This window comes from Entelurus aequoreus, linkage group LG15, assembly GCF_033978785.1.
Source record: "Entelurus aequoreus isolate RoL-2023_Sb linkage group LG15, RoL_Eaeq_v1.1, whole genome shotgun sequence".
Lineage (NCBI taxonomy): Eukaryota > Metazoa > Chordata > Actinopteri > Syngnathiformes > Syngnathidae > Entelurus > Entelurus aequoreus.
In genome coordinates this window covers 9,477,254-9,499,463 of record NC_084745.1, presented here as the reverse complement: position 1 = coordinate 9,499,463, position 22,210 = coordinate 9,477,254, and the positions used below count along the sequence as shown (strand labels likewise).

Here is a 22,210-nt window from a genome sequence, read left to right as displayed (position 1 = left end):
CTGCACGGAATTTTTTTTAAACTGATTTTTTTTACACTGAATTTTTTTGCACTGAAATTTTCTCTACTATCTTTTTCTGCACTCAATTATTTTACACAGATTTTTTTGCACTGAATTTTTCTGCATTCAATTTTTTCATACACCCAACTTTACACTGGATATTATTACACTGAATGTTTCTCACAATTTTTTTTCCACATAGAATCTTTCTGCACGTAATTTTTTTACTCTGAATTTTTCTCTACTATATTTTTCTGCACTCAATTTTTTTACACTGAATTTTTCTGCACTCAATTATTTCATACACCAACATTTACACTGGATATTATTACACTGAATGTTTCTCACCATTTTTTTTCCAAATAGAAACTTTCTGCACTGAATTTTTTTTAAACTGATTTTGTTCTCTACTATCTTTTTCTGCACTCAATTATTTTACACATTTTGCACTGAATCTTTCTGCATTAAATGTTTTCATACACCCAAATTTACACTGGATATTATTACACTGAATGATTCTCACCATTTTTTTTCCACATAGAATCTTTCTGCACATAATTTTTTTACACTGAATTTTTCTGCACTAAATTTTTCTCCACTGAAGTTTTCTGCATTGATTTTTTTTCAACACTGATTTTTTTTGCACTGAATTTTTCTCCACTATATTTTTCTGCACTCGATTTTTTTTTACACTGAATTTTTCTGCACTCAATTTTTTCACACACCAAAATGTACACAGGATATTATTACACTGAATGTTTCTTACCATTTTTTTTCACACAGAATCTTTCTGCACGGAATTTTTTTTATTTTTTTTACACAGAATTTTTTTGCACTGAATTTTTCTCTACTATCTTTTTCTGCACTCAATTATTTTACACAGATTTTTTTGCACTGAATTTTTCTGCATACAATTTTTTCATACACCCAAATTTACACTGGATATTATTACACTGAATGTTTCTCACCATTTTTTTTCACATAGAATCGTTCTGCACGTAATTTTTTTACACTGAATTTTTTTCCACTATATTTTTCTGCACTCAATTTTTTCCACTGAATTTTTCTGCACTCAATTTTTTCATACACCAACATTTACACTGGATATTATTACACTGAATGTTTCTCACCATTTTTTTCCACATAGAATCTTTCTGCACAAAATTTTTTTTAAACTGATTTTTTTTACAGTGAATTTTTTTGCACTGAATTTGTCTCTACTATCTTTTTCTGCACTCAATTATTTTACACATTTTTTTGCACTGAAATTTTCTGCATTAAATTTTTTCATACACCCAAATTTACACAGGATATTATTACACTGAATGTTTCTCACCATTTTTTTTTCACATAGAATCTTTCTGCACGTAATTTTTTTACACTGAATTTTTCTGCACTAAATTTTTCTCTAATGAAGTTTTCTGCATTGATTTTTTTTTTGCACTGAATTTTTCTCCAGTATATTTTTCTGCACTCGATTTTTTTTTACACTGAAATTTTCTGCACTCAATTTTTTCATACACCAAAATGTACACAGGATATTATTACACTGAATGTTTTTACCATTTTTTTTCACACAGAATCTTTCTGCACGGAATTTTTTTTTTACACTGAACTTTTCTCCACTCTATTTTTCTGCACTCAATTTTTTCATACACCGAAATTTTTTTACATACAATCTTTCTGCACTGAGATTTTTTTTATTGATTTTTTTCACACTGAATTTTAAAACACTGTATTCCCACTAACTTTTATTCAATCAAATTGTCAGCATAGTTCGATGTAAAAAAATTAAGTTCACAAAAAACACGTAAAATTCAGGTACATAAATTTAGTGTCCAAAAAAGCTTCTGTAATAAAAACACAAATTAACCTCCATAACTGTTCGTTTGTTTGTATTCAGTTTGAAATCTGTGGCTGGGTGGGCTTTTTTCAAAGGATTAAACACTCCTCTCATTTGCTTTGTCACCTACAACACACATAAAATGTAGATGTTTTGTTCAGTTAGCTTAGCAATTAGCATGACATACATTTAACTGCTTTTAGCATCTTTAATGTACACAATGTACCAACTTCTTTCATTTTTTTGGAGAGCCTCAATGTTTTCAATACCGAACAAAATAATTATTTAAAAGCATGAGATGTTTACTTCACTGGTGTGAAACTTAAGACCCGGGGGCCAGATCTGGCCCGCCACATCATTTTAAATGGCCCCCCAAACACCTGGATATAATATGCGTCACTAAAGTACTTTATCTTTTCTTACTAAATGTATTTGTTCTTTCCATTTTGATAATATACTGCATTAATTTGCATATATTTCTATTTAATATTAGCGCATACTGCAACAAATATTATATTACCATTCTTTCCAAATTATTTTTGGTTAAAATATAAATAAATACTTAAATATCTGCTTTACTTATAATTTCAAAGCACGTTATATATCAAATTGTAAAAATACCAATAGATTTTACGGTAAAATATATGGTAGTTTTTACTGTAAATTGAAAAAGCTCTACCACTGTTTTTTACAGTAAAATTTTGTGACTGAGGTGCCAGTTTTTTTTTACCATAAACTCTACAATGTTTATTTCTACCGTGTATTACTGTGTATGAAAAAAACAGTACCATAGTTTTTTTATACACTGATTTTTTTACACTGTATTTTGACATACACACATTTTGCTCACACATTTTTATTTACTCAAATTCAAATGCAAAAACAGTATCACATTTTTTTTTACGTTAAAAAAAACTGGCAGCTGAGTTCCCATAATAAAATAAAAAGTGGTACTGTTTTTCCAATTTCCAGTAATATGTTGTAAAAACCACCATCAATTTTACAGGAAAATTCTGATGACTACGCTGCCAGTTTTTACTGTAAATAAATGATGGTTCTGTTTTTGTTAAAAACACTGTATTTTTTACAGTAAATTTACAGGGTTTTTTGTTCAAATGTACATAAAAATATATTTATAATAATCAAATGCTGGGCAAATTAATATATTATTCACTGTTACAAGTGGCCCTTGTAAAATGGATTTTTTTTTTTTACAAAATATACATGTAAAAAACAATGTATATTTTACAGTACTTAGCTGACAGTTTTTACTGTAATATGTTCGGTTGTTGTGTTTACGGTATATTACTGTAAATAAAAAATTAAAACGGTACCACAGTTTTTTTTAAGATAAAAAACTGGCAGTTGCCAGAATAAAAAAACAGTGGTACTGTTTTTCTATTTCCAGTAATATGTTGTAAAATCCACCATCAATTTTACAGGAAAATTCTGATGACTAAGCTGCCAGTTTTTACTGTAAAAAACAAACAGTGGTACTGTTTTTCCATTTACCATAACATGTAGTTAAAAGCAATGTATATTTTACAGTAAAATTCTGGTGACTGAGCTGACAGTTTTTACTGTAATATGTTCGGTTGTTGTGTTTACGGTATATTACTGTAAATAAAAAATAAAAACGGCACCACAGTTTTTTTTTTAAGATAAAAAACTGGCAGTTGCCAGAATAAAAAAACAGTGGTACTCTTTTTCTATTTCCAGTAATATGTTGTAAAAACCACCATCAATTTTACAGTAAAATTCTGATGACTAAGCTGCCAGTTTTTGCTGTAAATAATGATGGTCCTGTTTTTCCCTTTATTGTAAAAATCCCTTTACAGTAAATGTACAGGTTTTAAGTTCAAGTTAAAGTACCAATGATTGTCACACACACACTAGGTGTGGCAAAATTATTCTCTGCATTTGACCCATCACCCTTGATCACCCCCTGGGAGGTGAGGGGAGCAGTGAGCAGCAGCAGTGGCCGCGCCCGGGAATCATTTTTGGTGATTTAACCCCCAATTCCAACCCTTGATGCTGAGTGTCAAGCAGGGAGGTAATTGGTCCCATTTTTATAGTCTTTGGTGTGACTCACGACCTACCGATCGTATTTTTCACGTGTACATAAAAATATACTTATATTAATCAAATGCAGGGCAAATTCATATATTATTCGCTGTTACAAGCGGCCCTTGTAAAATGGATTTTTTTTTTTCAAAATATACATGTTGTAAAAAACAATGTATATTTTACAGTACTTAGCTGACAGTTTTTACTGTAATATCTCTGGTTGTAGTGTTTACCGTGTATTACTGTAAAGGAAAAAGAACGGCCCCACAGTTTTTTTTAATGATAAAAATCTGGCAGTTGCCAGAATAAAAAAAATAGTGGTACCGTTTTTCCATTTCCAGTAATATGTTGTAAAAAACACCATCAATTTTACAGGAAAATTCTGATGACTAAGCTGCCAGTTTTTATTGTAAAAAACACTGTATATTTTACAGTAAACTTACAGGGTTTTTTTCTTCAGGTGTAAATAAAATCTATTTATAATAATCAAATGCAGGGCAAATTCGTATATTATTCGCCGTTACAAGCGGCCCTCAATGAAAACCAGTCTGACATCCCTGTTTTACAATCATTAGTCAATCAGCTGATGATGAATTTCCTGTCAGCTGATTGTGCCGACTGGAGGGAGGGAGGAGGGGGCGGGGGAGGGGTGGGAGACGGCGCGTTATAGAGAGGGGGAGGGGGATGAGAGGTGTGCTGCGGTCCTCTCTCTCCTCGGGTATCGAACAAGCGAGCTGCAGCCAAAACAGACCGGCGGCACGGTGGCGAAGGGGCGAGGCTGCTGCTGATGCTGCTGCGCTCGGATGCGGTTACCATGGCGCTGCCGTCACCCTACGCATCGCCAGGCGTCCGCCGCCGCAGCGACGGCTCAGTGAGGGAGTGTCTCTTCTTCCCCGTGTCTGAACGCAACGAGCAGGAGAGGCTGGAGGCCCTGGTACGCCGCAGAGCCGGGGGCGCAGAGCGGAGAGGAGGAGGAGGAGGAGGAGGAGGCGGCGAGGCCCGGGACAACCTGGACAACCGGCCCAAGCGATGGACCTGGGGGGGACCGCCTGACGCAGCGGAGGGTGAGTGTGATGCCAAGATGATGGATGTTTGGGAGAAAGGGCGTGGAGGCTGCAGTGCTTTGTCTCCGCCTCCTCCTGCCTGTGGCCTTGGAAGTGTGCCACAGGTAGGTGTGTGTTTGTGTGTGTGTGTGTGTGTAGTTCCATGCTATCACGTAGGGCCGCACGTCTAACCTTGAACAGCAACAACACTCTTGCTAGGAAAAAAAACATTTCTATTGGCGTCCTGTGACCTGGCGTCATGTGGCGCATCAATATTGCAGCGCAAGCTCATCCGCCATTCAAAGGACGGACGCGTAAAGGTCGCTGTTTTTTTATGTGACGTCTCCGTCACAGCGGCGTGACGTAACCAGAGATGATGTCATCGGACGCCGTATGCATGTATGGGAAGGAGCAGAGAGGAAGTAGACCTACATGACGGCGCTAGCTTGTGGTTCTGATGCTTGTTTGGACGCCATATTGGATTTCCTGCCTGCTTAATGACTAAGAAAAGGTGAGGAACGCAGTTCCTGGTTGCACCTCATGGAGTGTGACGTCACACAACATCTCTTTGTACTGAGAGATTCTGCATCAAGTGTCTTTCCTATTTCCCAGTCTCATTGAATGCAGCATTTGAGGCACAACTTTTGGCTTAGCGACAGACTGGACTCCCTTCCGGATCCCGTATGAACGCTTGTGCGTGTGTGTGCGTGTGTGTGCGTGTGTGTGTGTGTGTGTGTGTGTGTGTGTGTGCGCGTGTGTGTGTGTGTGCGCGTGCACGAGCGTAACGCTTTGCTTTGTCCGCTCTGCCTCACCTGTCGCCCAGGTAACCCTAAGACCCCGCCCTGCCACGCCGTTGGCTCCGCTCAGCCTAGTCAGCTTCCTGCCGCTTCAGCCCCCAGTGTCCACCAATCCCGTCACGGTACAGATCACATGACTTGTGTGTGTGCCCCGCCCATACCGCCAGCTGTGCATGTCTTCAATGGCTGTCCTGATGTGGTGGTTCTCGCTTTCGTGTGTGTGTGTGTGTGTGTGTGTGTGTGTGTGTGTGTGTGTGTGTGTGTGTGTGTGTGTGTGTGTGTGTGTGTTCCTGGTCTGGTTCTGCTCATGTACATTTCCATGTATTAAATCATCGTGCGTGCAGCTGTGTTATTGTCACACATTACGTGACCTCTCATGTATGTTGTCATGGAGGTCTGCTCTCCCCTCCCCCACCTTCAACCCAACAAAGGAGGGCTGTGCCACTTCCTGTCCTCCTGGCTGTGACTATCACACACATTGAGTCTCCCTTTTTATCAGTAACCTACCAGGGCTAAGATGGGAGAATTGACCGTTAAACTGTTGAATACGCACAAATAGCTCTATTACAATAATAAAGTGTCACATTTATACTTAATTACTTGATGTCTTATTGTCCTTGTGTGTCCTCGTTCCAAGATGAAGCCCGGATCCTTCATCTCCATCCCACGTCACCGTGGCAACGTGGTTACATCCAAGCGACGTCCCTCTGACATGCCTTCTGCTATCTTTGCAGTCTGTGATTTCTTGGCCCCGCCCACCTCGTCGGAGCCACCAATGAGCAGGCAGCTGTCCAACTCGTCAAGTGCGCTGCACTCGACGGAGACGGAGGGTGAGTCTCAGCAAGCACGTCCCCGTCGTTTCCTCATGTCTCCTCGTCGGGGCTCCGAATGAGCGTCTTGTTGTGTGTCGCCGCAAACAGCTCCCCTCGACAACAAACACAGACCTCACAGAAGTTCCTCCAACCGCAGGAGCATCGCCGCATTCCCCGATGAGACGTCTAAGGCCAGAACACCCACGGTCAGTGCACACACACACACACACACACACACACTCACACCGATGGATAGGGATAGGTACCGTTCACATTGTAACCGGTACCTGGAACTCGATATCGGTACTCAACGGCACCAATTTTTGGTACTTTTGTATATGGTAATAAATATTTATTTGGGCTGGGAATCTTTGGGCACCACACGTTTCGATTCCATTTTTGGGGGTAACGATTCGATTCGGAATTGATTCTGGATTCAAAACAATTCTGGATTCAGGTGGCGACTTGTCCAGGGTGTACCCCGCCTTCCGCCCGAATGCAGCTGAGGTAGGCTCCAGCGACCCCGAAAGGGACAAGCGGTAGAAAATGGATGAATGGAAAAATCTATACTTTTTTTAATAACATTGGGTTACATATGATTAACTACATTCTTCTATAAAATAAAAACAACTCTTAAAATAACTCTTAAAACAACTTCAAAGAAAACTGTTTTTGCTTGACAAAATTCTACCCAAAAATGTACAAAAAATAATTTAAAAATTACTCATTAAAAAAAATAAAATAATTTTTTTCATCTGTTTTTTTAAACATGTTAGAATAAAAATAAATACTTGAATATCTGCTCGACTAACAATTAAAATGCAACTTTCACATCAAATTGTATCGATTTTTAACACAATTTTGCTGAAAAAACCCCTAGTATTACCGTTTTTAAAAAATGCTATAAAGTTAATTTTATTTCTCACAATTGTGCACTCAGCACCCCATCTTGACAGAAAAAAACAGAAATGTTTGCTAATTTAATGAAAAAGAAACACACACACTAGGTGTGGTGAAATTTGTCCTCTGCATTTGACCCATCCCCTTGTTCACCCCCTGGGAGGTGAGGGGAGCAGTGGGCAGCAGCGGTGCCGCGCCCGGGAATCATTTTTGGCGATTTAACCCCCAATTCCAACCCTTGATGCTGAGTCCCAGGCAGGGAGGTAATGGGTCCCATTTTTATAGTCTTTGGTATGAGTCGGTGGCCCTGCGATGAGGTGGTGACTTGTCCAGGGTGTACCCCGCCTTCCGCCCGAATGCAGCTGAGATAGGCTCCAGCACCCCCCGCGGCCCCAAAAGGGCCAAGCGGTAAAAGAAAGAATGGATGGATGGTATGACTCAGCCCGGGTTTGAATTCACAACCTACCGATCTCAGGGCGGACACTCTAACCACTAGTCCACTGACAATCATTGATCTTTAACTTTAACTTTAACTTAGAAAAAGTGAAATCTCACATGCTGTCCATTTCTTCTGATCCTCCTTGAGATGGTCCTGCTCCTTCATTGGAGTCCAGCTGTGTTTATTCAAACTGATTGGACTTGATTAGGAAAGGCACAAACCTGTCTATGTGTGGTCAGAGCAAATGAGGATCATGAGGTCAAAGGAACTGCCCAAGGAGCTCAGGGACAGAATTGTGGCAAGGCACGGATTTGGCCAAGGTTACAAAAGAATTTCTGCAGCACTCAAGGTTCCTAAGAGCACACTGGCCTCCCTAATCCTTAAACGGAAGAAGTTTGGAACGACTACAACTCCCCCCAGGCCTGGCCGTCCAGGCAAACAGAGCAATCATGGGAGAAGAGCCTTGTTGAGAGAGGTAAAGAAGAAGCCAAAGATCAATGTGGCTGAGCTCCAGTGATGCAGCAGGGAAATGGGAGAAGGTTTCACTAAATCAACTATCACTGCAGCCCTCCACCAGTCGCGGATTTATGGCAGAGTGGCCCGACGAAAGCCTCTCCACAGTGCAATACATATGAAAGCCTGCATAGAGTTTGCCAAAAAAACACATGAAGGATTCCCAAACTATGAGAAATAAACTTATCTGGCCTGAGAAGACCAAGAACTATTTGGGGTTAATTCTAAGTGGTATGTGTGGAGAAAACCAGGCACTACTCAACACCTGCCCAATACAATCCCTACAGTGACACATGGTGGTGGCAGCATCATGCTCTGGGGGTGTTTTTCAGCTGCAGGTACAGGGCGACTGGTTGCAATTAAAGAAAAGATGAAGGCTGCCAAGTACAGAGAAATCCTGGGGTTCTCAGGACCTCAGACTGGGCCAAAGGTTCGCCTTCCAACAAGATAATAACCCTAATCACACAGCTAAAATAACAAAGAAGTGGCTTCAGAACTACTCTGTGACCATTCTTGACTGGCCCAGCCAGAGCCTTGACCGAAACCCAATTGAGCATCTCTGGAGAGGCCTGAAAATGGCTGTCCACCAATGTTCACCATCCAACCTGACAGAGCTGGAGGGGATATGCAAGTAAGAATGGCAGATGATCCACAAATCCAGGTGTGGGAAAACTTGTTGCATCATTCCCAAGAAAGAACATTTCTGTTTTTTTCTGTCAAGATGGGATGCTGAGTGTACAATCATGACAATTAAAATGATTTTAGCAAATGGCTGCAATGAAAGAGTGTAAAATTGAAAGGAGCGTGAATACTTTCCGTACCCACTGTGTGTATATCCACATACCAAAAAGGCCTGTGTTGTATTTGAAAAATGTGCAATTGCACCGTTCATATTGACATGAATAAATACAAAGCAGGTCATATATTGGCATCAAAATAAGAACTGACCTGCTGTGTAAAACAATGCCTAAGTTGGAGTTTTATGTATGAAACTGCCATGTAAAATTGCTAATGCTAATCAGTAGCATGTCAGTAGCAAAGCCAATGTATATTAGCATCAAGCTAGCACATTTTTGGAAAAGTGGAGCCTTACTTTACTTACGTTGGAGAGATTTCTGCGTCAATTCATTGTTGGCGTTGAAAATTGCAACATTACCTCGAGGTAGTTTGTTTGAATCTGCTCTCAGTGCTGCTGGGGTGATCGCCAGAAACTGGCAACCTATAAATGTGTTGGTCATGTATGATGTCTTTTTGTTATTTTTGTTTTGTGATGTGTAATGTCTATTGTTTAAATGTACGGCAGTGAAAATTAATTTCCCCAACGGGGACCAATAAATCTAAATCTAATCTAAATCTAACCGGGCGTGTCGTCAGGCGCCTCCCAGGTAGCGAAATATGGCACCATTGGACTTTCCGTGAATCTGTGCTCGGTAGGATTGATTGATTGATTGAAACTTTTATTAGTAGATTGCACAGTACAGTACATATTCCGTACAATTGACCACTAAATGGTATCACCCAAATGAGTTTTTCAACTTGTTTAAGTCGGGGTTCACGTTAATCAATTCATGGTAACCGACGGTGTTTAGTCGGTTCCAAGGAAAGTACCGCATTCGGTGCCCAACCCTTCTGACATCATGCTTGATTTCTGAATACAGGGGGAGTTTCCTAACGCACCAGTTCGTAGCTCATCCTTCAGAGCCAATAAGAAAGGTCCTGCTACACCTAAAAGGTAACACACGTGTTCTACACACACACAGAATCAAATGCTGACACGACTGTATTTTCCTTCAGGATGCGGTCGAACAGGAGCCGGGCCCAGTCGCCCTGCTCCCCCGGCCAGTACCCGCCCTCCCCTCACCGACAGAGGGCCCCGACTCCTGGCGACGACAGGGGCCACGCCGAAGCCAAAGGTCACGGCACGCTAGACAGGAAGTCTGCCAAATCTGAGACCTCGGAGAAGAAAATCCCCAAATCCACCAGCAGGGAACTTTGCGCAGGTGAAGACGAAAACGACAAACATGTCCGCCTTTCCGAGTACCGTGTCTTTATTTGAGCCGTGTTTTTTTCCATTTTTTTTTTATCGTAGAGTCTCCAGGAACGCCCACAGGCCGCAGCGTGGGTGGCACCATGGATGCCGAAGAGGCGTCCAGACTGCTGGCCGAGAGGCGCCGCCAGGCCCGAATACAGAAGGAGCAGGAGGAGAGACAGCGTCTGGAGGAGGAGCAGTGAGTGGACCATCTGCTCACATTTTTCCACTCACGCACTGAAAATGAAATCATTTAGGGGCCATTTTGATATTTTTTATTTTAAAAACCAATGAAAGGGCTCCCCTCTAATTTGGTAAATGCCCCGGGGACCCAAAAGGGGTCTCAGTCATTAAAGTGTTAAAAATAAGTCATATATTAATATTTGTTTACTTTTAACACTTAAATATCTATAGATCCACTTTGGATCTATCCGTTGACATGAAGTAAACAAAAGTCTTATGTTTCATGTCTTTTTTGTAGAAAAAAATGTAATATTTAATGTCAAGTAATTGGAGACTTAAATAGGTCAATAATTCATAACAACATTGCTTTTGGTTCATTATGTTGTTTTTTTTAACAACGACAGCTTAAAAAAAATCAGCCTAAGGATCTCGGGTATCCAAAAGGGCCCCACTCATAAAAGTCATACATCAATATATATATATTTTTTACTTTCAACGCTAAAATGTCTAGATCAGGGGTGTCAAACTCATTTCAGCTCACATTTTCCTGCAGAAAGGAAAATGTGTGCACACGCGGGCCGGACTATTAAAATCATGGCATTAAACTAAAACATAAAGACAACTTCAGATTGTTTTCTTTGACTTACTTTGGCCAATAAATAGAACAAACACATTCTGAAAATCCATCCATCCATCCATTTTCTACCGCTTGTCCCTTACGGGGTCGCGGGAGATGCTAAAGCCTATCTCAGCTGCATTCGGGAATGTTACAATAAAAATATATAAAAAAGATACCGGCAGCGGTAAAGTTTGGATCCATGAATGAAAGAAGAAAGTGAATGAATGTTTTTAACTGAATACATTTACATATGCATAAAAAATTGTTTTCTTTTGTATTATTTTATTTATGAATTAAGTAACGTTTATGACAACCTTTTTCCAAGACACAATATAGAATGTGAGATATAACAGCATAATGCATACATTTATCATTTGTTTTCAAAACGCTTACAAAAAAGTGGGACCCCAAAAATTTACTGTGGCATCCCATTTTTATGACTTGATGGGGTCCCCGTTTTGAAAATTCCTAGCGCCAACACTGGTGGAGTATTGGTGCCTGCAATACAGCAGCAGGCGGCTGTGGCTTGCGGGCCGGTTCTATTGTTAATCAAATATCATTTGATTATTCATTCGTGGGCCGGATCTGGCCCACGGGCCTTGACTTTGACACAGGCTCTAAATCAACCTCAGATTTATCTGCCAATTATAAGTTTTACTATTTGTTTCTCTTCTTATGTTTTATGCCCTGTTTGTCAAAGAAAACATTTGTTTTATTTATATGGCAAACACACAAAATATGCAATATTTTCCCCTAAAAAATATTTCAAAGTGGAATATTTGACGTGAAGTAATTGGAGTATTGAATAGGTCAATAATTCATAACAACATTAATTTTGATTCATTATTATTTTTTGAGCATTGACAGTTTTAAAGCCTGTATGGGAACTTTGGGTCGCTAGTGTCAATATTGCAAATATTACAACATTTTCTCGTTTAATTTCACCTGTATGCTCTTTTATTCCACTTTATGTTTTATTTGTAATAGTATTTTTTTAAATTAAATAATGTAAAAATTCAGTGTAATATTTCATACAATAATTCATACCAACATTAGTTTTAATTGATTAATTATTTTTTTTTAGCAATGACAGTTTTCAAGTAAGAAACTTCCTGCATGGCAGCTTTGTGTAACATTTTCTCTTTGATTCCACTGTTTTATGTTTTATTTTTGTAAAACCATTTTTAAAATATAATATCAAAATTCAGTGTAAAAAATGATTCATTGCAGAAAAATTCTGTGTAATTTTTTTATTGTTTGTTTTGTAATATTACTTTTAAAATATACTAATATAATTTCTATATTATATATTGTATTCAGTGTAATTTAGTGCAAAACATATGTGTAAAACAATTCAGTCCAGAAAAATTCAGTGTAATAATATACAATACATACAATAATTCATAACAACATTAATTTTAATGTATTATTTTTTTTTTTGGAGCAAAGGCAGTTTTCGAGTAAAAAACTGTCTGCATGGCAGCTTTGTGTTATTATTGTCAATATTTGACTTTATCCTTTTTTTTGACCACAATAACCAAAAATACTGCATATCTTTACAATTATAACAAGGTAAATACAAAAAGAAAACACCATGGTGTGTTGCTCTTGTTACATTACACCTGTTTGCTCTTTTATTTCACTTTTTATCTTTTGTTTGTAATAACATTTCTAAAATATACAATTATAAGAATTCAGTGTTAAAAAAATTCAGTTCACAAAATGTCAATGTAATATTTCATACAATAATTCTTAACATTGATTTTAATTATTATTTTTTGAGCAATGACAGTATTAAACTGCATTGCCGTTTTGTGTTGTTAGTGTCAATACTGCAACATTTTCTCGCTACATTTCACCTGTATGCTCTTTTATTCAATTTTTTATGTTTATTTGGAACAGTATTTTAAAAATATAATAAAAGAATAATTGTACAAAATACAGAGCAGAGGAATTCAGTGTACAAATGTTTTGTATTTTTCGTTTGGTGAAAGTATTTTTAAAACATGCTAATATAAAAAATGGTTCAGAAAAATTCAGTGTAAAAATGTATACAATAATTCATAACAACAATAATTTGTATGTATTATTTTTTTTTGAGCAATGACATCTTTAAAGTAAAAACTGTCTGCATGGAAGCTTAGTGTTATTAGTTCCAATATTTGACTTAAACCTTTATTTCAATCACAACAACTAAAAATACTCCATATCTATACAATTTTAACAAGATAAATAAAAAACGACAAGAACATGGTGTGTGTCCGAAAACATTGCAACATGTTCTTGTTATTTTACACCTGCTATTTTATTCTACTTTTTATGTTTTTTTCAATAATATTTTTTAAATTGTAATAATATCAAAATTCAGTGTTTAAAAAAAAAAATCAGTGCAAAAAAATTCAGTGTAAAAATGTTTTGATGTTTTATTTGTAATAGTATTTTTGAAATAGAAACATATTGTGTGGAAAAAAATCAGTGCAGAAAAAATGTGTAAAAAACATTGCAGAAAAATTATTTGTAATAATTCATACAATAATTCATAACATTAATGTTAATTACTTTTTAAACAATGGATTTTTTCCATCCATCCATCCATTTTCTTTATTATTATTTCTTGAGCAATGGCAGTTTTAAAGTTAAAAAAAACAGCCTGCATGGCAGTTTTGTGGTATCAGTGTCAATATTTTCTTGCTACATTTTACCTGTATGATTTTTTTTCTCCACTTTTTATGTTTTTATTGTACCAGTATTTTTAAAATATAATAATATACAAACTGTGTAAAAAACAAAAACAAAAAAAACTTGTTATGTTTTTACTTTGTAATAGTATTTTCAAAATGTGCCGCGGGCCGTAAAAAAGGAGCTGCGGACCGCAAATGGCCCCCGGGCCTTATTTTGAACACCCGTGTGCTAGCAGGTTAGGGTTAAGGTTGGTGTTGGGGTTAGAGGGTTGGGGTTGGGTTGGGGTTAGACTCCATCAGCTTAGACCTCCAATGTTCCACCAGGCTGAGAGCAGAGGAGGAGCACAGGAGGCAGCAGGAGGCCCGGGAGCTGCAGGAGAGAGCCGAGCTGCAGGCGGAAGAAGACCGGGTCCGGCGGGAGGAGGAGAGGAGGAGCAGAGAGGAGGAGGAGCGGCGGCAGAAGGAGCAGCGGTGGAAGAACATGCAGGAGCAGCTGGACAAAGAGGTCTGCATTCATCCCAGAAGCCAGTGGACCATCTTGATGGACACCTTGTTGTTGTTCCTCAGCGAGAAGAAGCCTTCCAGCGAGCCCAGAAAGAAGCGGAAAGGAAGAGGAGGGAGCGAGAGCAGCTTCACATCCTGGAGGATCAGGAGAGGCTGCAGAGGAAGAAGGTGTGTGCACGTGCGTGTATGTGTGTGTGTGTTCTTGTATTTCTATCCTTCTTGAGACATCAAGAAGGAAAAGTACCTTCCATATGAGGAGGTGTGAACAAGTTAGGACATAAATCATGGTCCTAATACGGAAAACCATTGCATCTAATAGAGAATGTCTCATTTGCACCCCTGTTGGGGAAATCTATCAAAGTGAGGGTGGTCCCAAAAAAAAAAACAGTTTCGGTTCTAAAAGTGCTCCCCTTCTGGTCAACATATGAGATAACAAGTGTGTGTAAAAATGTAAAGTGCTCCCCCTCTGGTCAACATATGTAATAACAAGTGTGTGTAAGATATTGAAATTCGCCCCCTTTGGCCAAAATTAATAAAACAAATAAAATAAATATGTATATAGAGACATACTGTAATAAAGTAAATAATGAAGATTAAAAACCAATTACAAACAAAAACTTCAAAAAAATTAATAAATTAACTAAAAGCAGTCTTTTTCTCACAATGTGTCCACTTTTTTCTTATAAAATTGGGGACAATTTCTCATATTCCTTTTGTTTCTGTAATGCTGCAATGTTTTCTTGTAAAATTATTACTTTTTTAATGTAAAATTATTACTTTTTAATGCAAAATGGTGACATTTGTCATATAAAATTCTGACTTTTATCACAATATTGCCAATTTTTTTGTTGTTCTTGTAAAATAGTGACATTTTTTGAGTAAAATTATGACTTTTGTCATCATTTTGCCAAGTAAAATTGCGATTATTATAATATTGCCAACATTTTAAAAATGTTCTTATAAAATTGTGACTTTTGTTGAGTAAAATTACGACTCTTCATAAAATTGCCAAAATTTTAAAAGTATTTTTATAAAATTGTGACTTTTGTTGAGTAAAATTACGACTCTTTTCATAAAATTGCCAAAATGTTACGCTTTTCTTGTAAAATGTTGGCTGTTATTGAGTAAAATTCCAACTGTTATCATAATATTGCACAAATGTTCAGTTTTTCTTGTAAAATTTTGACTCGCGTTGAGTAAAATGACAACTTTTATTATAATACTGCCAAAAGTCTAGGCTTTTCTTGTGAAATTGTGACCTTTTTCTTGTGAAATTCTAACTAATTTTTCACTACAAGCTTTTTTATATTTGCATAGTATGTATATATTATTAATGTTGTAAATACAAATCTTTATATATCTAGAAAGGGTGGTCCTAAAGAAGTAGGCATTTTTCATAGGTCCAAAGACGGTAACAAATACAAGAATGTGTGTGTGCGTGCGTGCGTGCGTGTGTGTGTGTGTGTCTAAAGAAGGTTCACGACCACGTCTTCTGTCTCCTTCTAAAGAGAATTGAAGAAATCATGAAGAGAACGAGGAAGAGTGACGTGGACGCTCCGCCTGGAGCTGCAGGTACAATCTGACGTTGGAGTCCTGGGCAGCTGCAGTGTGACTCAGCAGGCTCAGGCTGGATGGAAACCAGGTCAAAGACCTTGTCCTCAGGCCCGCCTCCTGTCATGTGTCCGCAGCATGCGAGACGCCGCTCACCCTGGAGGACATCCCCACTCCCGCCGAGGCCCCCGTCATCCTGCTGGGACCCCTGGAGAGCAGGAGCTTTGTGGACGAGCTGTCGGACGGAGTCCAGTCCATGGACGTGAGGTGAGGGCGTCTGGGTTACCGCGACAACACTCCGTCCAGGCCGTCCGCAAAAACTGATCCTTTTCTGTCGTTTCTGTAAGTTCTCCGTCTGTGTCCGTCAGCCCAGTGTCCAGGGACGAGCCGGCCAGCGCCCAGGAGTTCTCGCCGGTGGCAGAAGAGACTCCCCTGGAGCACATGATGGACCTGGACAGCGCGCCGGGACGCCCTTACCCCAAACTGCAGGCCGACAGCAGCGTGGGCGACCTCAACAAGAACCTTCTGATCCAAGCGTGCAGCACCGCCTCCGAGTCCTCGCAGCTCATCCGCAGCGTCGGCCCCAGCGAGGTGGACGTGTGAGGTAGAAGATCTGAACACACCTTAGACCAGGGGTGCCCAAACCAGCAATTTGAAGTGTGAAAGACAAATAACCTAAACGTAAATGACCAAGTTCTTATCATTAGTGCCAATGACACTGCTGATGGACGTGCCATCAATGGTTGTGTGAACCCTAGGGCAGTCCGAAGGCCACATGCAACCCATTAAGATGTTCAATCCGGAAGTTCTTTGTTCTACATAATTTTTTAGACATTTAACATCAAAACTGTAGCCGCCATTATGATGTGCAGTGCTGTTTTTAAATGACCGTAAGTCTTGAACTATAGAAAGTATTTCAATAGTTGAAATCTGGACTTTTGAGTGTTATAGGAGTTATTACGGTAATCTACGTCACAGCAGCTCAGACCAGGAACAAAGCAGAGTGGGCGGGGTTTGTTTTCAGAGCAGCCAGCCCCAAACGCGTGTGTCAGGAACAGATGCGGAAGCACATTTTTATGCGATAATATATCATATTGTAGGTGTTTGTTACGCTTTGTATTCGTATTTTGCTGTTTTTTTACATTTCTGTTGTGTTTTGCTTGATTGTAAAAGATGTCTATGGAGGAGCTGGTCTTAGAAGTAAATGAGGAGCAACGTTCATATGTTGTTAATATTCAGTGTTTTATTGTTCATAGTTAATATTGTAAATCACACTTTGTTGATTTTCATGTACATTTTGGGTGTCCCATTCAGTAAAAAACTGTAAAATTCTATTCCGATTTTTTGAGGTGGTCTGTCATAACTTTTTTAGAATTCTATCGGACATTGTGACTTTTGGTATTAGTGTTCCTGAAAAAAAGGGACCCAAACACATACTGTACAGCAGATTTTTACAGATAAATGTGTACACATCATTTATACACACATACACTTTGGCCCCCCCTGACACATTTTTTCTCTCAATGCCCCGAGTCAAAATATTTGCCCAGTAAGTAAGCAAACAAAGGCTCCTAATTAGTCTGCAGACGTATGCAGTAACATATTGTGTCATTTATCATTCTATTATTTTGTCAACATTATAAAGGACAAACTGTAATAATGGATTATTAATCTACTTGTTCATTTACTGTTAATATCTGCACTTCTGTTAAAATGTAATAATCACTTATTCTTCTGTTGTTTGGATACTTTACATTAGTTTTGGATGATGCCACAAATTTAGGTATCGATCCGATACCAAGTAGTTGCAGGATCATACATTAGTCATATTCAAAGTCCTCATGTGTCCAGGGACGTATTTCCTGAGTTTATAAACATAATATGAATTAAAAAAAACGAAAAAAGATTTTATGATGCTAAAAAATCTAGATGTAATCATAGTAGTATCGACTAGATACGCTCTTGTACTTGGTATCATTACAGTGGATGTCAGGTGTGCCATGGCGTTTGTTTACATTGTGACGCCGGTGAGCTATTGTATCCTCCTACGGTGTGTAGTGAAGCATGTTTAGTTATTCCTCGTCCTGCAGGGATGATACTTGTAAGAAACTCACTTTATTTGTTGCCATGGAGACGAGGATTAATAATTTAGAAGTAGCTACAACACTGCAGACTGCGGATGGACGTTAGCTGCTAGCTAGCTAGCCATGTCTTAAAGCATCTCTTCCTGAGGGCGTTTTAGTGTTATAGCTTCACCTTTATCGTTAGTTTTTAAGCCAAAATGCGTGGGGGACCGGTACTTTTTGGAGGCGGTATAGTACCCAATATGATTCATTAGTATCGCGGAACTAAACTAGTACCGGTATATCGTACAACCCTACTACAAACATGTATTTTTAAGGGCAAAGAATTGTGCAGGAACATCTAATGTTTCAAACAAATATTCCAAACAACTTACCGTCTTTAAAGAGACAATGTAATTAAACATGCAGTGTAACACAAAAATGTTTACTTAACAATTGAACTTTTAATAATGTAAATATCTCACAAAGTGATGTTTGGCTTCAAATAACTTCTCTGGGTGAGGAGTCCTGAGTGCAGACAAGTGACAGAAAATGGAGGGATGGATCGAGGATTTATCAAGTAGCTTTTCAGTTGACTTTGTATTTATTGACAGTTATGTTTGCTTTTTGCTGATTTCCTTCTGTGTCGCCATGGAAACACTCTAGACTAATGTTTCCTTAGATATTGCCGCACGTCACCACAATATTGTGAACACTTTAAAACTGCAATACCGCAGTGTCTTTTATAACGTTACATCCCTAGTTTTCACTTCCGTTACGATATTGGAGCCTTGCCTTTTGACCGATATTACCGTATTTTTCGGACTATAAGTCGCTCCGGAGTATAAGTCGCACCGGCCGAAAATGCATAATAAAGAAGAAAAAAAAACATATATAAGTCGCACTGGAGTATAAGTCGCATTTTTTGGGGAAATGTATTTGATAAAACCCAACACAAAGAATAGACATTTGAAAGGCAATTTAAAAATAAATAAAGAATAGTGAACAACAGGCTGAATAAGTGTACGTTATATGAGGCATAAATAACCAACTGAGAACATGCCTGGTATGTTAACGTAACATATTATGGTAAGAGTCATTCAAATAACTATAACAGTGGTTCTTAACCTTGTTGGAGGTACCGAACCCCACCAGTTTCATACGCGCATTCACCGAACCCTTCTTTAGTGAAAAATAAAATGTTTTTTTTCAAATTCAAGACAAAGTTATATGTTTTTGGTAACACTTTAGTATGGGGATCATATTCTAAGTAACAAAGACTTAATTTAGAGTTATTTGGTTAGGGTTAGGGCCAGGGTTAGAGGGTTAGGGTTATAATAAGGCCATGCCGTTTAAAGCATTAATAAGTACTTAATAATGACTAGTTAAGAGCCAATATGTTACTAATGTGCATGTTAATAAGCAACTAATTAATGGTGAATATGTTCCCCATACTAAAGTGTTACCATGTTTTTTTACTGGTGCACAAAATGAACCGTGCATGAACATCACCTTGTTCAAACAACAAAACCAACACAGTGCATAAACTCACAACAAATTACACACCTGCAAATCAGTCTGACTTCTGCTGTTGCCGTATCCGTAATACGCCGATAGGGAGAAGTTTTTATTTACACGATGAGTTGGGTGTGTCTTGCCCTCCGCCGAACCCCTGAGCCCGACTCACCGAACCCCTAGGGTTCGATCGAACCCAGGTTAAGAACCACTGGACTATAACATATAGAACATGCTATACGTTTACCAAACAATCTGTCACTGCTAATCGCTAAATCCCATGAAATCTTCTACGTCTAGTCTCTTACGTAGATGAGCTAAATAATATTGTTGGATATTTTACGGTAATGTGTTAATAATTTTACACATAAGTCGCTCCTGAGTATAAGTCGCACCAAACTATGAAAAAAACTGCGACTTATAGTCCGAAAAATACGGTAAGTTAAAGTACCAATGATAGTCACACACACACTAGGTGTGGGGAAATTTGTCCTCTGCATTTGACCCATCCCCTTGTTCACCCCCTGGGAGGTGAGGGGAGCAGTGAGCAGCAGTGGCCGCGCCCGGGAATCATTTTTGGTGATTTAACCCCCAATTCCAACCCTTGATGCTGAGTGCCTAGCAGGGAGGTAATGGCTCCCATTTTGATAGTCTTTGGTATGAAAAAAGAAGGTCAGTGTGAATTGTGTTACATTCGGCTTTGGGCACCCCCTGCATTGTCTGGTCATGTGACCGCCCGGTGAGACCCCCATCCTTTCTTGCTCCTCAGGAGACCTTCTTCAGCAGCTTCTTCTCCTCCCGGATCAGCCGCTCTTCATCCCACCTGACCAGCATCCTCCACTAGCACACACACACCACATACAGTAGAGTCCAAAGCGCTTCGGACCAGGGACCGGCGAGCAAGGCCTTCTTGTTTATTTATTGATCGATTGGTTATTGACACATTTTGCATGTGAGAGCCTCGGGGCGGGGGGAAAGGTTCAGATCTCTCATCAGTGCGAGATGAAGGCGTCCACATCTTTAATCGGCGTGCTGCTCATAAGTGTAAATACTGGACATGTGACCGGGCGTTGGACAAAAAAAATGACAAATTGTGGCTCGTAGCTTCGTTCCCCCGGTGGCTCCTCGTAGTTTGGTAGCCTGTAGCTTTTGCCTCCTCCGCTGCTCGTCACCGGACGCTTTGCGGACCTGTCCGCGGCGAGGGCGAGGGCGGGGGGAAGGGCCGAGAAAACGTGGCCTGGCCTGTGATTGGTCGGCGGGGCCAGGAAGTGTATGTTGTGTTGTTGTGAGGCACCGACTGACCACGCTAGCTGCAGTGTGCACCGTTACCCTTACCACTAGTCTCCTCACCTATGGAGAACACTCTGCTCGTCACCTCTGGAGGCCTTCAACCTCCGCGCTTCACCTTCTCACTCCAGGAAGTGGAAGTCCTCAGCCGCATCGCAAAAGCCACAAAGATGTCCCACGAGGAAAGCGGGACTAAAATTAAACTTGCCTTGACACTCATAAGGGAGTCAAACATAAAGGCCACTTCATGTCTTCTACTGTACTACTACTACTACTGCTACTAGTACTACTACTATTACTACTACTAGTACCTGCAGCCTGGTTGAATATATCATTGTAAATGTAATGCATGGATTACTGCTGAAAATCACCAATAAACGTCATCAAAACCACCTGTGTCAACAGATTTGGCTCACATTTTGGTATCAATCGGATACCAAGTCAACAAGTACAGAGCCAGTATCGCCGACATCGATACTGATACTGTACTTCAGGGGTGTCAAACTTTTTTTCATCTACGGCCACATCGCAGTCATGGCCGCTTGTAACAGTGAATGTTCATCCATCCGTCCATTTTATACCGCTTGTCCCATTCAGGGTCGCGGGGGGTGCTGGAGTTTATCTCAGCTGCATTCGGGCGGAAGGCGGGGTACACCCCTGGACAAGTCGCCACCTCATCGCAGGGCCAACACAGATAGACAGACAACATTCACACACTAGGGACCATTTAGTGTTGCTAATCGACCTATCCCCAGGTGCATGTCTTTGGAGGTGGGAGTAAAGCCGGAGGGAACCCACGCAGTCACGGGGAGAACATGCAAACTCCACACAGAAAGATCCCGAGCGCAGGATCGAACCCAGGACCTTCGTATTGTGAGGCAGAAGCACTGACCCCTCCTCCACCGCGCTGCCACAGTGAATGTAAGAATATGAAAGTATAATCACCTCATTATATTATTGCCTATGCATTTGGTTATTTGATTTTTGTACGTACAAATTGATGGATAACTTGCTTTGAAATCGTAAGTCAAGGTGACATTTAAGCAGAGGTGTGGACTCGAGTCACATGACTTGGACTCGAGTCAGACTCGAGTCATGAATTTGATGACTTTAGACTCGACTTGACAAAATGTAAATAGACTTGCAACTCGACTTAGACTTTAACGTCAATGACTTGTGACTTCACTTGGACTTCAGCCTTTTGACTTGACATGACTTGCTACTTTCCCCAAAACCCAAAGCTTAAAAAGTTATTTGGGAGCGCTCCGTATTTTTCATTTTCTTCGTCTGTGTCTATCAGCGTGTTGTTCCTGTCAGCTGGTATGCTCTCAGTACAACAGCCAATCAGATTAGATCTACGTTGT

At 39.5% G+C, this 22,210-nt stretch overlaps 1 protein-coding gene across 3 annotated transcripts in view; it reads left to right on the top strand.

Annotated features, from left to right (window-relative positions):
- The window catches only part of map7d2b (MAP7 domain containing 2b), a 33,958-nt gene extending 12,726 nt beyond the window's left edge, over positions 1 to 21,232 (top strand). Inside the window, exons 5-17 of one of the 3 annotated variants that reach the window (XM_062020742.1) lie at positions 4,827 to 4,974; positions 5,777 to 5,872; positions 6,485 to 6,580; positions 6,671 to 6,768; positions 10,073 to 10,146; positions 10,209 to 10,414; positions 10,504 to 10,642; positions 14,251 to 14,431; positions 14,494 to 14,598; positions 15,939 to 16,002; positions 16,119 to 16,248; positions 16,350 to 16,585; positions 20,329 to 21,232. In XM_062020742.1, coding sequence (XP_061876726.1) covers positions 4,827 to 4,974; positions 5,777 to 5,872; positions 6,485 to 6,580; positions 6,671 to 6,768; positions 10,073 to 10,146; positions 10,209 to 10,414; positions 10,504 to 10,642; positions 14,251 to 14,431; positions 14,494 to 14,598; positions 15,939 to 16,002; positions 16,119 to 16,248; positions 16,350 to 16,584 — 1,572 coding nt within the window. In that variant the 3' untranslated portion in view covers position 16,585; positions 20,329 to 21,232. Of the gene's footprint in view, positions 1 to 4,826; positions 4,975 to 5,776; positions 5,873 to 6,484; positions 6,581 to 6,670; positions 6,769 to 10,072; positions 10,147 to 10,208; positions 10,415 to 10,503; positions 10,643 to 14,250; positions 14,432 to 14,493; positions 14,599 to 15,938; positions 16,003 to 16,118; positions 16,249 to 16,328; positions 16,586 to 20,328 lie in introns of all 3 variants that reach the window. The other 2 variants (XM_062020741.1, XM_062020743.1) reach the window with 2 other exon arrangements.
- Positions 21,233 to 22,210: the final 978 nt, after the last annotated feature.